Source organism: Nothobranchius furzeri, chromosome 16, assembly GCF_043380555.1.
Source record: "Nothobranchius furzeri strain GRZ-AD chromosome 16, NfurGRZ-RIMD1, whole genome shotgun sequence".
Classification (NCBI taxonomy): Eukaryota; Metazoa; Chordata; class Actinopteri; order Cyprinodontiformes; family Nothobranchiidae; genus Nothobranchius; species Nothobranchius furzeri.
The window spans coordinates 846,600-862,913 of NC_091756.1; the positions used below are offsets into that span (position 1 = coordinate 846,600).

General features: G+C 46.2%; 1 protein-coding gene across 1 annotated transcript in view; it reads left to right on the forward strand.

Annotated features, from left to right (window-relative positions):
* Positions 1-16,314, forward strand: part of fasn (fatty acid synthase) — a 91,790-nt gene that overhangs the window by 33,150 nt on the left and 42,326 nt on the right. Inside the window, exons 12-20 of the mRNA XM_015976513.3 lie at positions 7,253-7,347; positions 11,227-11,361; positions 11,532-11,735; positions 12,070-12,185; positions 12,275-12,447; positions 12,536-12,727; positions 12,820-12,900; positions 12,983-13,165; positions 15,080-15,259. Of these exons, the coding sequence (XP_015831999.3) occupies positions 7,253-7,347; positions 11,227-11,361; positions 11,532-11,735; positions 12,070-12,185; positions 12,275-12,447; positions 12,536-12,727; positions 12,820-12,900; positions 12,983-13,165; positions 15,080-15,259 (1,359 nt within the window). The remainder of the gene's footprint in view (positions 1-7,252; positions 7,348-11,226; positions 11,362-11,531; positions 11,736-12,069; positions 12,186-12,274; positions 12,448-12,535; positions 12,728-12,819; positions 12,901-12,982; positions 13,166-15,079; positions 15,260-16,314) is intronic.

Below are 16,314 nucleotides of genomic sequence, written 5' to 3' on the forward strand. Positions count from 1 at the left end.
AATGGAATCTCAGAAGGTTTCTATCAGAGAGAGATTCTGGGTGAAAGAGTTTGTTTTGCAGCTAACTAAGTTATTTCTTAAAGGGAACAGCATACGGACGCAATCTGTGTTCTACCTCACCTTTCAGACAACCCTCTGTGGATCCGGAGGTCAAGGGAGGATGTTGTCAGCCTCTGGGTACTCGGTCCGGTAGGGAAGACCAGTGGTACCGACTCTCTGGTCCAAGAGTTGCCTCAGGCACACAGGTGTTGAGCTTGTGTCTTAACTTAACTCTGAAGGAGTTTGCGTCAGCTGGTTGCAGATGGTGTTTATTGGAGCAATTCTATCGGCGTGACAGAACAGCTTAGTGAGGCTTCGAGCGGCCGTCTCGATCCTCTGGGACTCTCGTGCCACGGAGAGATTTTGGTGAGCTTCGAACTGAACTTGAAGTGAGGAATTTAGGTTTTAACAAACCTCAGGACACGCCCCTCAGAGATAGAAAGCTTTGGTTATGGAGCAAAGACATGTGAGAGCAGTTACCATTAACCTGAATTCAGTGTCCTGCATGGTGTGTATAAGAAAAAGAAGAAGAAGAGGAAGAAGAAAATATCATTTCTATAGCGCCTCTCAAGATAAAATTCCCGAGGCGCTTCACAAAAACAAAAAATGTAAAAATATAAAAAATAATTTAGAAAATGTTTAAAAATGTATTTAAAATGAGCAAAAAAATAGACAATTGTGATTAAAAAAATGTTAAGAAAGAGAGAGAGTGAACAGGAAAGAGGGAAACCAGTGGATCCTGAGGAAGGTGGAATAGGTGGGAGAGCAGAATAAAGAGAGAGAGGTGAAGAAGGTCATACAAAAGCCAGCTTGAACAAGTGAGTCTTCAGCTGCTTTTTAAAGGAGACCACTGAGTCCACTGATCTCAGGCTCAGGGGGAGAGAGGTCCAGAGTCTGGGGGCCACAGCAGCAGATGATCTGTCACCTTTGACCTTTAGCCTGGTGCTGCACAACCAGTAGGCTTTGATCACTGGACCTCAGGGACCTGCTGGGGGTGTAGGGACTAAGAAGATCACCAATGTAAGATGGTGCTTGTCCATGTAAGGCCCTATAGACCAGAACCAGGATCTTGAAATGAACCCTGAAGTTGACTGGCGGCCAGTGAAGCTGGAGGAGAAGCGGGGTGATGTGGGTGTGTTTGGAGGACTTGGTCAGAAGCCGAGCACAGGCGTTCTGAACCACCTGTAGACGGTTCAGGGAGGTTCTGCTCAGACACGTGAAAAGAGAGTTACAGTAGTCTAAGCGTGAGGAGATGAAGGTGTGGAGAACTGTCTCAAGTTCAGAGCGGGACAGAATGGGACTCAGCTTAGCAACGTTCCTGAGATGGAAGAAGGAAGAGCCAACAAGAGAACTGACATGAGAATCCAGGGTGAGAGCTGGGTCAAAGGTCACGCCAAGGTTCCTGACAGAAGGTTTGGTGTGAGAAGCAAGCTGACCAAGAGAGTCTCTGACTTTGGGAACCAGCTTGTCTGGGGCACAGATGCGGATCTCAGTCTTATCTTCATTCAGCTGAAGAAAGCTCCCACCATCCAGGTTTTGATAGAGTCTAAGCAGGTGTGTAACAGCTGCAGCTTAGACATCTCATGGGGCTTAAAGGAGATGTACAGTTGGATGTCATCTGCATAAAGATGGTAGGAGATTCCTTTGAAGGAGCTCAGGATGTGCTGAAGAGGGAGCAGATAGAGGAGCAGGAGCAGAGGCCCCAGCACAGAACCTTGTGGGACACCATGGGTAAGGGAGGTGGTGGAGGACCAAAACTTGGAGACGGCCACAGAAAAGGAGCGCTCAGAGAGATAAGAGGAGAACCACTCCAGAGCAGATCCTGATAGGCCTACCCAGTCTCTCAGCCTCTCCAGTAGCAGGTGATGGTCAACAGTGTCAAAGGCTGCAGTCAGGTCCAGCATGACCAGAACAGAACAGTCCCCTGCATCACTGTGAGTCAGAAGGTCATTAGAGACCCTAAGAAGAGCTGTTTCAGTAGAATGAGCTCTACGAAAACCTGACTGGAAGCTATCATAGATGTTATGTTCATCAAGAGCAGCTGTGAGCTGTTTAGCCACAACCTTTTCCAAGATCTTGGAGATGAACGGAAGTTTAGAGATGGGTCTGAAGCTGCTATGGAGAGAGGGGTCGAGACTCGGTTTTTTAAGAAGCGGGTGGATTACAGCGTTCTTAAAGTAAGCAGGGACCTGACCAGAAACCAGAGAAGCATTAATTATAGAGAGCACGCTGGGACCGATGGACTGAAAAGCACTTTTAAACAAAGATGAGGGTAAGATGTGGAGGGGGCATGCAGAGGTCTTCATAGAGTTAACTAGTTTGGTTAACTCAGGCAAAGAAACAGGAGCAAAGCTATCTAGGATGATGGGCCTGGTTGGAGTCGGGAGAGGCGGCGATAAGGCTGAAGGAGAGATGCTAGATCTAACCTTATTGACTTTGTCCACAAAGAAAGACAGAAAGTTCTCACAGTCTGCAACAGAGTGGATGGAGGCTGTAGGAGAGGCAGGAGAGACGATGCTGCTGATGGTGTTAAACAGCACCTTGGGGTTCCCTTTGCTCTGGGACACCAGGTTGGAGAAATAGGAAACCCTCACGTCTCTGACTGCAGAGTTAAAGGATGTCAGAAGATCTTTTAGGTGCAGCATATGGACATGGAGATGGGTCTTCTTCCACAAACACTCAATTTTTCTGCATTGGCGCTTCAGGCTGCGAAGGCTGTCATTAAACCAGGGAGTAGGGTTCACTGCAGGAACTGATCTGGTTCTGACAGGACAGATGTTGTCCAGAATGGAGAGGCAGTGCTCGTTAAACTGAGAAGTTAAGGAATCTGGGTCGTTATCAGAAGAACAGGGTGGATCAAAAGCAGCAGAAAAATAGCTAGCTGTGCTCTCATTAAGAAAACGAGAACTAACCATACGGCGAGCAGGAGGTGGGGACGCAGAAACTGACAAGTTAAAGAAAATGCAATGGTGATCTGAAATATAAACGTCCTCAGGACAAACACTGTCAGCATTTAGACTCAGGGTAAAAACAAGGTCTAGAGTGTGCCCCCTGGTGTGTGTGGGGCCAGAAACGTGCTGGGTAAAGCTGAAGGAGTCCATAAGGCTGGAGAAATTCATGGCAAAGAGATCGGAGGGATCATCAACGTGGATGTTAAAATCACCAACAATCACCAGTCTGGACAGCTTCACAGTGGAGGATAGGAAGTCACTAAACTCCTGAAGGAAAGAACTGTTTGGACCAGGTGGATGATAGACCACAGCACAGTAGAACGGGTCCTTACGCCCGACTTTAATCAGCTGCAGTTCAAAGGAAGCTAAGTGACCAGAGGTTGTAGAGCTACATGGAAGATGGTCTCTGAAAACAACAGCTAGGCCTCCACCACGACCAGAACCCCGGGGCTGGCTAAGAAAAGAATAACCACTCGGGCAGAGTTCAATCAGAGCAGAATAATCAGATGTTTGCTGCCAAACTTCAGTCAGAAACAGAAAATCCAGGTTTTTAGAGAGAATTAGATCATCGAGCAGGAAGGACTTATTGTTAACAGAGCGGGAATTTAATAGAGCCATGCTGAGTGAGGTGGAGGAATCAGAAACTACAGAACCAGCTGGAGTTAGTGGACGTAAATTAGCAGGGTTAGACCCACGGTGTTTATAAAAACCACTTATGGAGGGAACAGGAGGAGAAACCACTGAGGAATGAGGATAAACCGACCTTAAAAAACTTGGACGGATGAACCGCGTCCCAACGCGGCCTGGCGGGAATGCGGAAGTGGCGCTCAGGTCACCAAACAAAGGACAAGAAGCTGGAAGATCGCGCAGATGTTTACCAGATAAACCACGCTTTAAGAGAAGTCTTATTCTCACCTGGATTCCTGCTCGTTTACCTCTTTTCCTGCGACGTTTTCCCGGGACCGGATAAACATCGCTGGAGGCATCCTGGTGGGAATCATTTGGCTCCGGGCCAGTGCGCCACTCATAAACAAACAGGGAGGTATGTCCTCGGTGCATCTTGGGCGATCGTGAACGAACGGAAGGACAAAAGAGTCTGGCGATCATGGGAGATGGTAGCTGGGACACTACTGAAGAGGATCGCAGACAGGAGCAAGGTGGAAGAGAGGAGGTTAGAGGAGAAAAGTTAGAAAAAGTGGCCGGTGACTGCGGCTAAGCCAAGCACAGGCGCCATCTTGTTACCGACCGGAAGCGTAAGTCCGGTTGGTAATATAAGTGCACATGACCTTCTTTACACTGTTAAAGATTACTGATTGTCATAAATCATTATTATTATTAACCAAAGAATAATAAGTCATTTCAGTAATTAAATACATTTATAATGAACCATGATGATTATTTATGAACCTTGTAATAAGACAGTGAAAAGAGTTTATTAAAAATGATTTTTTTTAATCTTGAAGTGTCCATCTTGCGGACGGAACAGCAGTCAGATTAAAGATGGTTTACAGCTGACTCTGCCTCCTGTGATGGATAATCTGTAAATAGAAGTGCAGCCAGGACAGGTTGACCTAGCTGGGGAAGTGTGACCTTTGGGTCAAAACTGAGGCCATTCATGTCGCTACAGTTCCATGTATGCTTTCCCTGCCAGCGTCTTACAGCCTGCAGTTATGTGGTGGATTGTCTCAATTCAGTTCAGTTTATTTATAAAGCGCCAAATCAGGACCAGAGCCAATCAGTAACACGTTTCCTACATAAGGAACCCAGCAGGTTGCATCGTCACTGACTAGTGTCAGAGTCTTTACAGCAATCCTCATACTAAGCAAGCATGCAGCGACAGTGGAGAGGAAAACTCCCTTTTAACAGGCAGAAACCTCCAGAGAATCCTGGCTCAGTAGAAGCAGCCATCCTCCACGACACACTGGGGATCAAGAAGACAGAGCACACACACACACACACACACACACACACACACACACACACACACACACACACACACACACACACACACACACACACACACACACACACACACACACACGCGCGCGCGCTAGTGTTTCTATGGTTACATTGTGATTTCTTAGTAAATATTCTACATGGTTAGAGATAAACTTTACTGTATTTATGCTAGTGAATCTAAATTGCCTCACTTACTGAGGAAGAAGAAATCGCATTAGGGAGGATGCTAATGATTTTGTTTCTAATAGAATTAATTTTACTCGTGAAAAATACCATAAAGTCGTTTCTGCCGAGGGCTAAGGGAATAGATGTTCAGAGCTATGATTCTGTGTAAGTTTGGCAACTGTACTGGAAAGAAATGTAGGATTATTCGTATTCTTCCCAGGGGCCTCTCTGCTTGGTGTGGTAGATCTTGGTCTCTGTTGCTCTGGTGTTCAGGGCCTGTTCCTGTTCAGCCATGATGAGTCTCTGTGCTCTCCTTCAGACCAGCTCTTTCTAGCCATTGGTAGGAGTTCTTCATATCCGCCACTTCAGTTATCTGTCGGTGGTACATCCCATATAGGGGTTGTCCTCCCACGATGGTATATCCAGTGTTTCCTCCTCTGTTCGCCGTTGTCTGAGACTTTCACTGAGCACATCATCTGTTTGGGTCTTGTCCTTGAGGTACTTATGGATCTTAGATGTTTCATCCTGGACAGTGGCTCTCACTCACTAGTCCTTGGCCTCCTTCCTTACGGCTAGTGTACAGTCTCAGGGTGCTGGACTTGGGATGGAACCCTCCATGCATGGTTAGGACCTTCTGTGTCTTAACATCTGCGGTCTGTATTGGCCAGCATATTATTCCTGCAGGATACCTGATTACTGGCAGGGCGTAGCTGTTTGTTACCCAGATCTTGTTCTTGCCACTGAGCTGACTTTTTAGGACTTGCCTTACTCGTTGTAGGCATTTGGCATTGGCTCCTTTTCTTATGGTTTCATTGAGATTGCCATTTCTTGAGGGATACCAAGGTACTTGTTGCTGTCCTCAATGTCTGCTATTGTTCCTTCTGGGAGTGAGACCCCTTCTGTGTGGACTACCTTCCCTTTTTTTGTCACCATCCGACCACACTTCTCAAGTCTGAATGACACTGTGATATCAGTGCTGTAGATCCTGGTGGTGTGGACCAGTAAGTTGATGTCCCGCTCGCTCTTGGTATACAGCTTTATGTCATCCATGTACAGGGAGGTGGCTGGTCATGGTTCCATTCTTGAGTTGCTATCCATAGCCAGTCTTGTTGGTTTTTTCCATTCCCAACATAAGCTGGAAATGGTAACACAATGTGTTTCATCTCTGTTGGCTGGGTGGAGGCGCGTTCACAAATGAGAGGCATTGTTTCCAGCCGTAATCATGGAAGTGGGGAGAGTGGCTTAAGGTGCGATATATTATTTCTCATCTAAAGGTCTGTCTAACCCCCAAATTCCACTACCTCCGCTCCGCTGCGCTCCGCTCCGACACGAACGCCGGAGCAAAATGGGTCCCTTTGTAGTCAATCAGAGCAATTCCACTACTGCGGCCGAGCTCCGGCAGTGCGGCGCCGTGCGCCGCCCTCTGTTCCGGCGTCTGGCAAAAATAGAATCGATCCTATTTTTGCCGAACGCCGGAGCACCTCTGCAGTAAATAGACAGAAATTACCACCGCCCAACAGGAAAAGGAGCGAGCACAACTTCCGTTTTTCACAATAAATCGATAACAAAAGGCGTTTTTTGTTTCATATGCACAGGTTTAACAACTTTTAACAACTATCAATGGCGGCTGAACTTTAAATGCACAAAAGTAAGCCATAAATACAGTTTCCACTATCAAAGTAGTCACACTTTGTTGATTCAAACACTGCTGATCTCTCAACACAAATGATGGGCAGATTAAACAGTTCATGCCGATGCTTCTCCCACACAACGGGTGTTTGGATCTAACTTCCGCGTTTATTGCTCGGACTGTATCGCAAGATCTCGAAAATCCCGCGCATGCTTGTTTGCCCACCTCAGGTCTCCGCACCGGAGCGGAGCCGTTGTAGAGCGGGTACCGGTAAAAATTGAGTTCGGAAGCGAGCGGCTGCGGAGGGCGGGGGCGGACCGGAGCGGAGCGGAGATAGTGGAATTTGGGGGTAACAGAAATCTCCGGATTTCTGCTTTGTGATGAAATCTATTTTTCATCAAACATTCGTAGTTTGTTTTCCACGAGACTTGAACATTTAAGAGAAAACATTCAGAACAACCATGGAATCTGATTTTATTTACAGATGTTTTGTTTTGGTATTTTCTAGGTCTGACCTGGGAGGAGTGCAAACTTCAGTGTCCACAAGGAGTCGTTCCAGCCTGTCACAATGCTGAAGACTCAGTCACCATCTCAGGCCCTGAGGTTGGTCTTCCCTTATTTCTGTTTTCTGGATTCCACAACCTGGATGATCAAACCGATCTAAAAATAATTATTTCACTTTCTTGTCAGTAGGTGGTTTCCATTAGAATAACGTATTGTGCAGGAGTACTCAGCAGGCACTCTTTAAAGAAGCAGTACAGCTGACTGTCATCTACATATAGGTGATAGGAAACATCATAAAAATAGTCAATTATCCAAGAGGGGATATATAATAGGAACAAGACTGGACCCAAGACAGAGCCTTGGGGTACCCCACAGAAAAACTTGGTTTGTGTCTGAATCCAGAGGTGGTATAGTCATTGTTTTAAAGTCTCAGGTAACTATAGGCACATTAATATCAAATATTACTATTGGCACCATTGAGATGTAATTTTTATTAAATACAAGTTACCTAGTTGAACCCAGAAATAAGACGTTTGGATTTGATAAAACCTATCCTGGTAAGTTATCCTATATATGCAAATATATACAGCGGCGTAACAAGCTCTTATAAAGTATGGAATAAGCTGTGATACTCTATATAATATAGAATATCACCCTGCTTGGTCTTTACTGTGTTTAATCAGAAGATTCTAGGATTCTTTGTTTATTCAGAGATTGTACACATTTTGTTTTGATTCAGGAAAGAGTCGGGTTTATAAAAGTAAGAATTGATTTCACAAACAATTAAAACATGACAGGTTAACTAATATTACTGTGATGGATGGATCTAGATGGACTAGGTGTAGTGTGTGGTGCCTATGTGTGAATATGGTTATCAGAACTTCCGTGTCTAGGAGAGCTGAGTTCTGGGTGTAAAAGAATTGGTTTGTGTTAAGCTAAGAAGTTGATTGTTATCAAAAGCACATCAGACGCTATCTGTGTGTCTACTTCACCCGCTCTCGGAGACCCTCTTCGTGGATCCGAAGGTCAGTGAGGTCGGATGACCTCTGGCACCGGAGGGCTGTAGAATACTGTAGCATCGACTCTTCAGTCCAGAGATGTCTCGGGTCACGACAGATGGATGGAACCGCACGTCGGGGACTCTTAAGGAGTCGTAACACTATCAGCTTGTTCTACAGGAACCGTTGCGGTATCAGCGTCGCAGGTGCAAAAAGATTTTGACGACGTGTCAAAAGCTTTGATGGTTAAAGAGGTCTTTGCTTCAGAACTGCTGAATCACCAGAGTGATCCAGTTTTAATGTTCTCATGTTATGATTTGTGTAGCCAACCAGAGGTTGACATGTTAAGGAATATTACCAAGACAACCTCAGAAACACACCTTCCTTGATACCGGATGCTCTGATCTGGGGTAACGGACTATCTGTGTGTCACGCGTTTGACTCAACTTTGTCCTTGTGTGAGTGTGGATGGTGATGACCTCGTCATATCGACATGCTGGAACATATATAAACCTTTCAATGTAATCGTAACATAACACTCATTTCAGACTTCAATCACTGAGCACAGATTAATGAAAGCATTTCATTATACTATAATTATTATAAGTAGCAATAAACAAATGTTTATTTAATGATTATTTAACTAATACGTTTTTAAAGTTCATATTTAATTTAAGAAATCATTCTTTGATTTAGCAACTGATCCGAGCTGCGAGTGTTCCTTATTCAGAGGCATGAAGAGTCCTGTAGGACGATAAGGATGGACCTTGAGGAGGGAACGTCATTGTTGACAGTACGTTATCGTGTGTTCAGAGCTGCAGAGAGGCTCCGATCTCCAGCTGATGGGATGAAGGACGGCAGATTAAAGGGAACACATGCAGTCTCGTGTCTCCATTTTGACCAGAAGGGTCAAACTGTACCTAAAAACTGCCCGTTGCAACTGTATGATGTCACTAGTTACTAAAGAACCAATCAGCTGGCAGAGCTGCTGGTGAACGTGTGAGTGTGCAGAACTGTTAAACTACGTGACTCAACTTAAGCAGCAAAGTCGAATCCAGCTGCTGTTGTTTATTTGTTGTTGTTGTTGTTTATAGAAATGTATCTGCAGGGCTTCAGGCCCAGGGCAGAGTTTTAGACCTCAGACCAAACCACATCCAGACCTGTTGTTAATAATATCCTGTATTATTTACACCAGTCAGAACATTCAGTCATGCTCACACATCCAGACCTTAGAAATGTTAAAATGATTAATGTTGTTTCTTCATCAAAGATCAGTTATCTGTGAACATGTTTCTACTGGATGTTGTCCAGCTGAAGCAGACGTCTGCTTATTTCTAACAGAGCTGAGCGGTGGGAGAAAATATTCTGGCTTATTTAATCAGATTTTTCCATCAGCTGTGGGTTTAGTGCATTCACTTAATATTAATTATAAAACTATAAATAACAGGCCACTACAGTCTGGCTAGAGCGTGTTTCTTGGAACAGCAGCTGGTTGGGTTAGGGTTGGCAGCAGCTCACCGGTTCCTGACAGGAGAACTCCTCTCATCAGCAGCAGGTGATCTACAGAGGGTCATGACTGAACCTCTCATTGTGACACCAGAGCGGGCTCATGCAGCTCATTAGTGCGACTCGATTCTACAGTTTTCATTAATAAACACAACTTAGATCTGTGGCTCACATTAAACCAAAACCAGAGCGCTGCGGGAGCGAGCTCGTGATGAGCGCGCATTGCGCCAGCCAGGAATGACTACGTATGTGAAAAGACTGATTACGGTAAAGGTGTAAGGAGACTAAAACTCAAGCAGCAGAAACTGGTAGAATGGACTAAAACAAATGCAATACTCTAGTAGGTAAGAAGGAATGACTTGGTGTTCTCGTCTGCTTTGGATTTAGTGACCTTACACATACAGAATATCAATGAGGTAGATCACAAAAAGTGGTCGGCCATGGTGAAACTAAAGGTGTGAGGTGGGGGGAGCAGGTGGGAAAGGCAGGAGAATGATGGACAGGAAGAGGTAAAGGGAGTGACACAGGCACAGACTCAATCCACAACAGGTGTGGGGGGACCCTCTAGCAGCCAAGAGAGCATGCAGTATCTAGTGATGTTCAGTCCCCACAGATCAGAGGTGTGGAGAACGCTCCGAGTCCATGAAGGTTCCATGGACTTGCCCAGGTCACACGCTAACCGAGCGCGTCACGGCCCAACCTGGACTGGGGAGAGAGACTTTCAGCCTCCGTCAGTGTTTAATCTGGGGGAGTTTTGGATTCTTCAGCCTCCACGTCCATTAGGCCAATAAGAGCGTGGCTAGACCCACAGACAACATATATGGACGCCCCGTGAACTGAGCTGCCCACTGGAGCTGGCGTAGCAGTGGGCTGCCATCTTGGATGGGTCCCCATTCGCCCCCAGTGCATTTATCTCTACTGAGGGAGGGCTTTACCCAACTCCAAACACTTTTTTGCATTTGAACCAAACCAGACATGTTGTGTGGCATGAGAATCAAACCCTAACCCCAACTAATCCCTAGGTTGTGTACCTGAAAGCAATTACCCTCGAGCTGTCCGCTGCAGCGCCGTCTAGAGGTTAGGGTGTGTTTTTTTATGTGGCTTATCTCAGTGACTGTACAGCAGCACACACACACACACACACACACACACACACACTGCCTCTTTAATTAAATTAAACTGGCAGCGTGCCAAGCGAGCAGTGTGTTGTCTGCTGGGGGGCCTTTCGTGCCCAAGGGCCCCTGCTATCATGATCCGGCCCTGATGGAGGTGATCGGTCAGGAAGCTCCACGCCCTACGCCTGTCCAACGGGGCTCCCACGGACTGTGTGCAGCTGGAACCCTGCTGACATGATTTGGTTCACACAGACACCGAAACTCTTAGAAAGGTGGGATCTTCTAACGTGTGTGTGTGTGTGTGTGTGTGTGTGTGTGTGTGTGTGTGTGTGTGTGTGTGTGTGTGTGTGTGTCTCCAGGAGGCTGTCAGGGCCTTTGTATCAGAGCTGAAAAGCCAAGGAGTGTTTGCGAAGGCGGTGCGTAGCGCCGGCGTTGCGTTTCACTCCTACTACATGGCCTCCATTGCTCCAACCCTTCTGGCTGCTCTGAAGAAGGTACGTGCTACGCTGAAGCTGCTTTGGAAGACATGCTCAACACGTTTCATCTGTTCCCTTTGTTATTGAGTTGTTGACATTTAGTTTTCTAGTTTCTGACTGATGATACATAAACTGTGTAGGTCATTGTTGGTGGTAAAACTAGTGGTCCTCCATCATCTCACATTCAGGTGATCAGGGAACCCCGGCAGCGCTCATCTCGCTGGGTGAGCACGAGCATCCCTCAGTCTGAGTGGACCTCTCCTCTGGCTGTCTGCAGCTCAGCTGAGTACCATGTCAACAACCTGCTGAGCCCAGTTCTGTTCCAAGAAGCCCTCAGTCTGGTGCCTGACAATGCTGTGGTGGTGGAGATAGCGCCTCATGCCCTGCTACAGGTACTTGGTAGCTTATCACTTGCAGTGAGTCAGTGTGTGCTTGGGTGGATGAATGAACCCCCCAGGTCTAGAGCCCTGGAAGACGCTGTCAGATACAGGCCAGCTTACACGCTAGCACCAACTAGTCTGAGAAGAAAGACATGATAAGAAAAGCCTTTATCCTTCAAAAGAAGTTGACTATGACGGACACCAAGACAGATGTTTAGATTTGTTCTTGTTGAGCTCCTGAGCTGATGGCCTGGTCTTTGGAAACAGAGTGTAGGGTTCCTAAGGCATGGGGCCACCAGAAGCAGCAAAGCGGTAGCTCTGAGTGGCGTTCTGTCTCCATGTTCAGGCCATCCTTAAACGCAGCCTGAAGCCGTCATGCTCCATTCTGCCTTTGATGAAGAGAGGTCACACCAACAATCTGGAGTTCTTCCTCTCGAACGTCGGGAAGATCTACATGAATGGGTTAGTAAAGACTTGATTTCATGTAAACGTTTGTCTCCATTCACGCTTACTAAAGCAGGATGATAAATCTTTCCCTCACACTCTTCCAGCATCAACCTGGACTGTAACTGCCTCTGCCCAGCAGTAACCTACCCTGTCCCAGTTGGTAGCCCTCTGATCTCCCCGTTAGTGCAGTGGGACCACACACAAACCTGGGACATCCCTAAAGCAGAACATTTTCTCCACGGCTCAGGAGGATCCAACTCTAGCGTCTACACCATTGGTAATGAGACCAAACCCAGACTATCTGTGAAGGTTGTGTTCTAAAGATCCCGCCCTTGTCATTACTGGTGTCCTTTGTGGAATGACAGAGATAAACCCAGAATCAGAAGACAACTATCTCATCGACCACTGCATCGATGGGCGCGTTCTCTACCCAGCAACAGGGTATCTCGTACTGGCATGGCGTACCTTGTTGAGAAGTTGTGGAGCAGCGATGAACACAACTCCGATTAACTTTGAGGATGTGATGATCCACAGGGCTACGATCCTGCCAAAGTCTGGTAAGAAGGGCTCACAATGAAGGTCTGACGATTACACACCTTCTAGTGACCTTCTGACCCGTTTCCTATCCTCACTGCCTCATTCCTGGCAGGTTCCATCCAGTTGGAAGTGCACTTCATGCCTGCCACCAACAAGTTTGAGGTTTCAGAGAATGGAAACTTGGTTGTCAGTGGTGGGTAGTCTTCACACTGAAAGTGTTTTTATTGTTTTGGTGCCAAAGTCACGTGGGTCTTGTGCACCTTGTGTAATTTCAGGTAAGATGAGCATCCTTGAGGACACAGCCCTTCATTCTCTTCGTGATAATAAAAGTCGGCACGCTGCCCAGAACCGGGACTCTGAACTGAAACTCGACGCACACGATGTCTACAAAGAGCTGCGACTTCGTGGCTATGACTACGGGAAGGCTTTCCAAGGCATCCTGGAGTCCGACAGAGCAGGTAGACTGATGTGTAGCGTGTGGTGTTTTATACAGTATGACTCTCACCCATGCCTACTCCATGACGACTGTGATGTTCAAACTATTGCTCATCTAACATGGTCCGACGTTCACATCCAACATAGGGCTGGACAGTGTAATAAAAGGATATTGATAAAGTGTATAGATTGATTAGTAATCACTAATAACCATGAAAACTGTAGGGAATGTGTGCAGCTGGAGCGGGACATCGATAGGCGGGTTGGTGCTGCATCTGCAGTGAAGCGGGCGTTGTACCGGTTTGTTCTGGTGAAGAAGGAGCTGAGCCAGAAGGCGAAGCTCTCGATTTACCGGTCGATCAGACGTGTAGGGGCGTTCACCGTGTGAGCTTCAGGGTAAGCTGGCTTGTGGCGGAGCTTCAACAGTTCAATACCGCCACAAGGCAGGACCAGAATTTCCTTTGTCCAGGACAAGCCGGGACCCCAACCCAACGCCCACTCGCTTAAATATAATAAAGGTTTTAAAATACAAACTTTATAGACACACTGACTTTTACAAAAATGACCCCACAACCTCAGCACCGGCTAAATTATGGGGACCCCCTTGGAGGGTTGTGGACCCCAGGTTGGGAACTACAGACTCCTGCTCTTGGTAGCTGTGAGCTAGCTAAAGAGGAGGCTGGTAGTAATGCTGTTTGTTTTGTCTGTACTATACCTGCCTGTGTACTATACTAACCTGTGTACTATACTAACCTGTGTACTATACCTGCCTGTGTACTATACTAACCTGTGTACTATACTAACCTGTGTACTATACTAACCTGTGTACTATACTAACCTGTGTACTATACTAACCTGTGTACTATACTAACCTGTGTACTATACTAACATGTGTACTATACTAACCTGTGTACTATACTAACCTGTGTACTATACTAACCTGTGTACTATACTAACCTGTGTACTATACTAACCTGTGTACTATACTAACCTGTGTACTATACTATACTAACATGTGTACTATACTAACCTGTGTACTATACTAACCTGTGTACTATACTAACCTGTGTACTATACCTGCCTGTGTACTATACTAACCTGTGTACTATACTAACCTGTGTACTATACTAACCTGTGTACTATACTAACCTGTGTACTATACCTGCCTGTGTACTATACTAACCTGTGTACTATACTAACCTGTGTACTATACTAACCTGTGTACTATACCTGCCTGTGTACTATACTAACCTGTGTACTATACTAACCTGTGTACTATACTAACCTGTGTACTATACTAACCTGTGTACTATACTAACCTGTGTACTATACTAACCTGTGTACTATACTTACCTGTGTACTATACTAACCTGTGTACTATACTAACCTGTGTACTATACTAACCTGTGTACTATACTAACCTGTGTACTATACTAACCTGTGTACTATACTAACCTGTGTACTATACTAACCTGTGTACTATACCTGCCTGTGTACTATACTAACCTGTGTACTATACTAACCTGTGTACTATACTAACCTGTGTACTATACTAACCTGTGTACTATACTAACCTGTGTACTATACTAACCTGTGTACTATACTAACCTGTGTACTATACTAACCTGTGTACTATACTAACCTGTGTACTATACCTGCCTGTGTACTATACTAACCTGTGTACTATACTAACCTGTGTACTATACTAACCTGTGTACTATACTAACCTGTGTACTATACTAACCTGTGTACTATACCTGCCTGTGTACTATACTAACCTGTGTACTATACTAACCTGTGTACTATACTAACCTGTGTACTATACTAACCTGTGTACTATACTAACCTGTGTACTATACTAACCTGTGTACTATACTAACCTGTGTACTATACTAACCTGTGTACTATACTAACCTGTATCCTTAATCTGTTTCCAGGAGACAGTGGGAAGCTGGAGTGGACAGGAAACTGGGTGACCTTTTTAGACACCATGCTGCAAATGATTGTGGTAGGGCTACCAGGGCGAAATTTGCGTTTGCCAACCAGAATTCGCTCAGTTTGCATTGATCCAGGTTTACAGCTGGATAAAGTGTTCAAGGACTCCAATGGTCACCAAGGTGGGTTTATTATACCATAAAAGTACCTTTTGTTACAGGCTGGAGTTAGTCAAAGTCCAGAAGCATGCAGTCAGAGTGGGTTTAACTAGTTCACAGCCCTTAACCCAGCAGCACTACTCAGACTGAAGCGGCTCGGTGCAGCGGGGGTTAGCACAGCCACTGATGGGTTTTCCTGCTGCTCTGGCACAAACAGTGGATGGCCTTGCTATGATGTGCAGGGCGGCACGTGCGACCTTTACCCAGGAGAAACATGGCGTGGGGAGATCTGTGTGCCACACAGACACAACACAACTCATTTCAACAACAGTGGTGCTCCATCTCCGGCTTGTCGTCACACCGAGCCTGGAAACGCGAGCAGGCTTTCCACCCGGTTCTCCCCAGCGGCAGCTCGGCGCATCTCTGTCTGATCGCGGCTTCTGTCTTCTGCGCGAGCTGCCGGCTTTCAGCAGCTTTCGGGAGACCTCTGTGTTCCACCCGGTTCTCCCCAGCGGTCAGCCCGGCGTGTCTCTGACTCAGAAGCTCTGGTGTTGTGCACAGTTAACTCCAGATGTAGCTAGGTTGTTACCTCCGTTAGCTTAGCTCCCACCTCCGTGTTAGCTTTGGTTTAGCTTCAGGTTAGCTTGTAGCTAGTTCGACCGGGTGTCGTCAGTTGATCCCAGCCTTACAGCCCCACCCTCAGCTCCTCCTCTCTTCCCTTTTATGGAATTGTCTGGGCTTGATGGAACCTGTGACACGGTCAAAATGGCGGTGGTGGCCACCTCCCATTTATCTTCAAAAACGTGATATTGGAGCCTATGGAAACCCATTGTCCAATGTTTATATGTAGATGGGGTAGGCAGAAGATTGACACTCATCAGACCTGATGTAGCTGTGCGCTGACTGAGATGACCTGAGGGTTGCTTGGTTGAGCGACTCTGCTACCCTCTTCCTTCTTCTTCTTCTTTTACTGTTGAGCCGAGGCTGAAGCCGTCCCTGGAGAAACAGGGAGGCTGGCTGCTAGCTGCTAGTGCTGACGGTGTATCTGCTGTCTGTCAATGAAAAGGAAAGCCCATTAA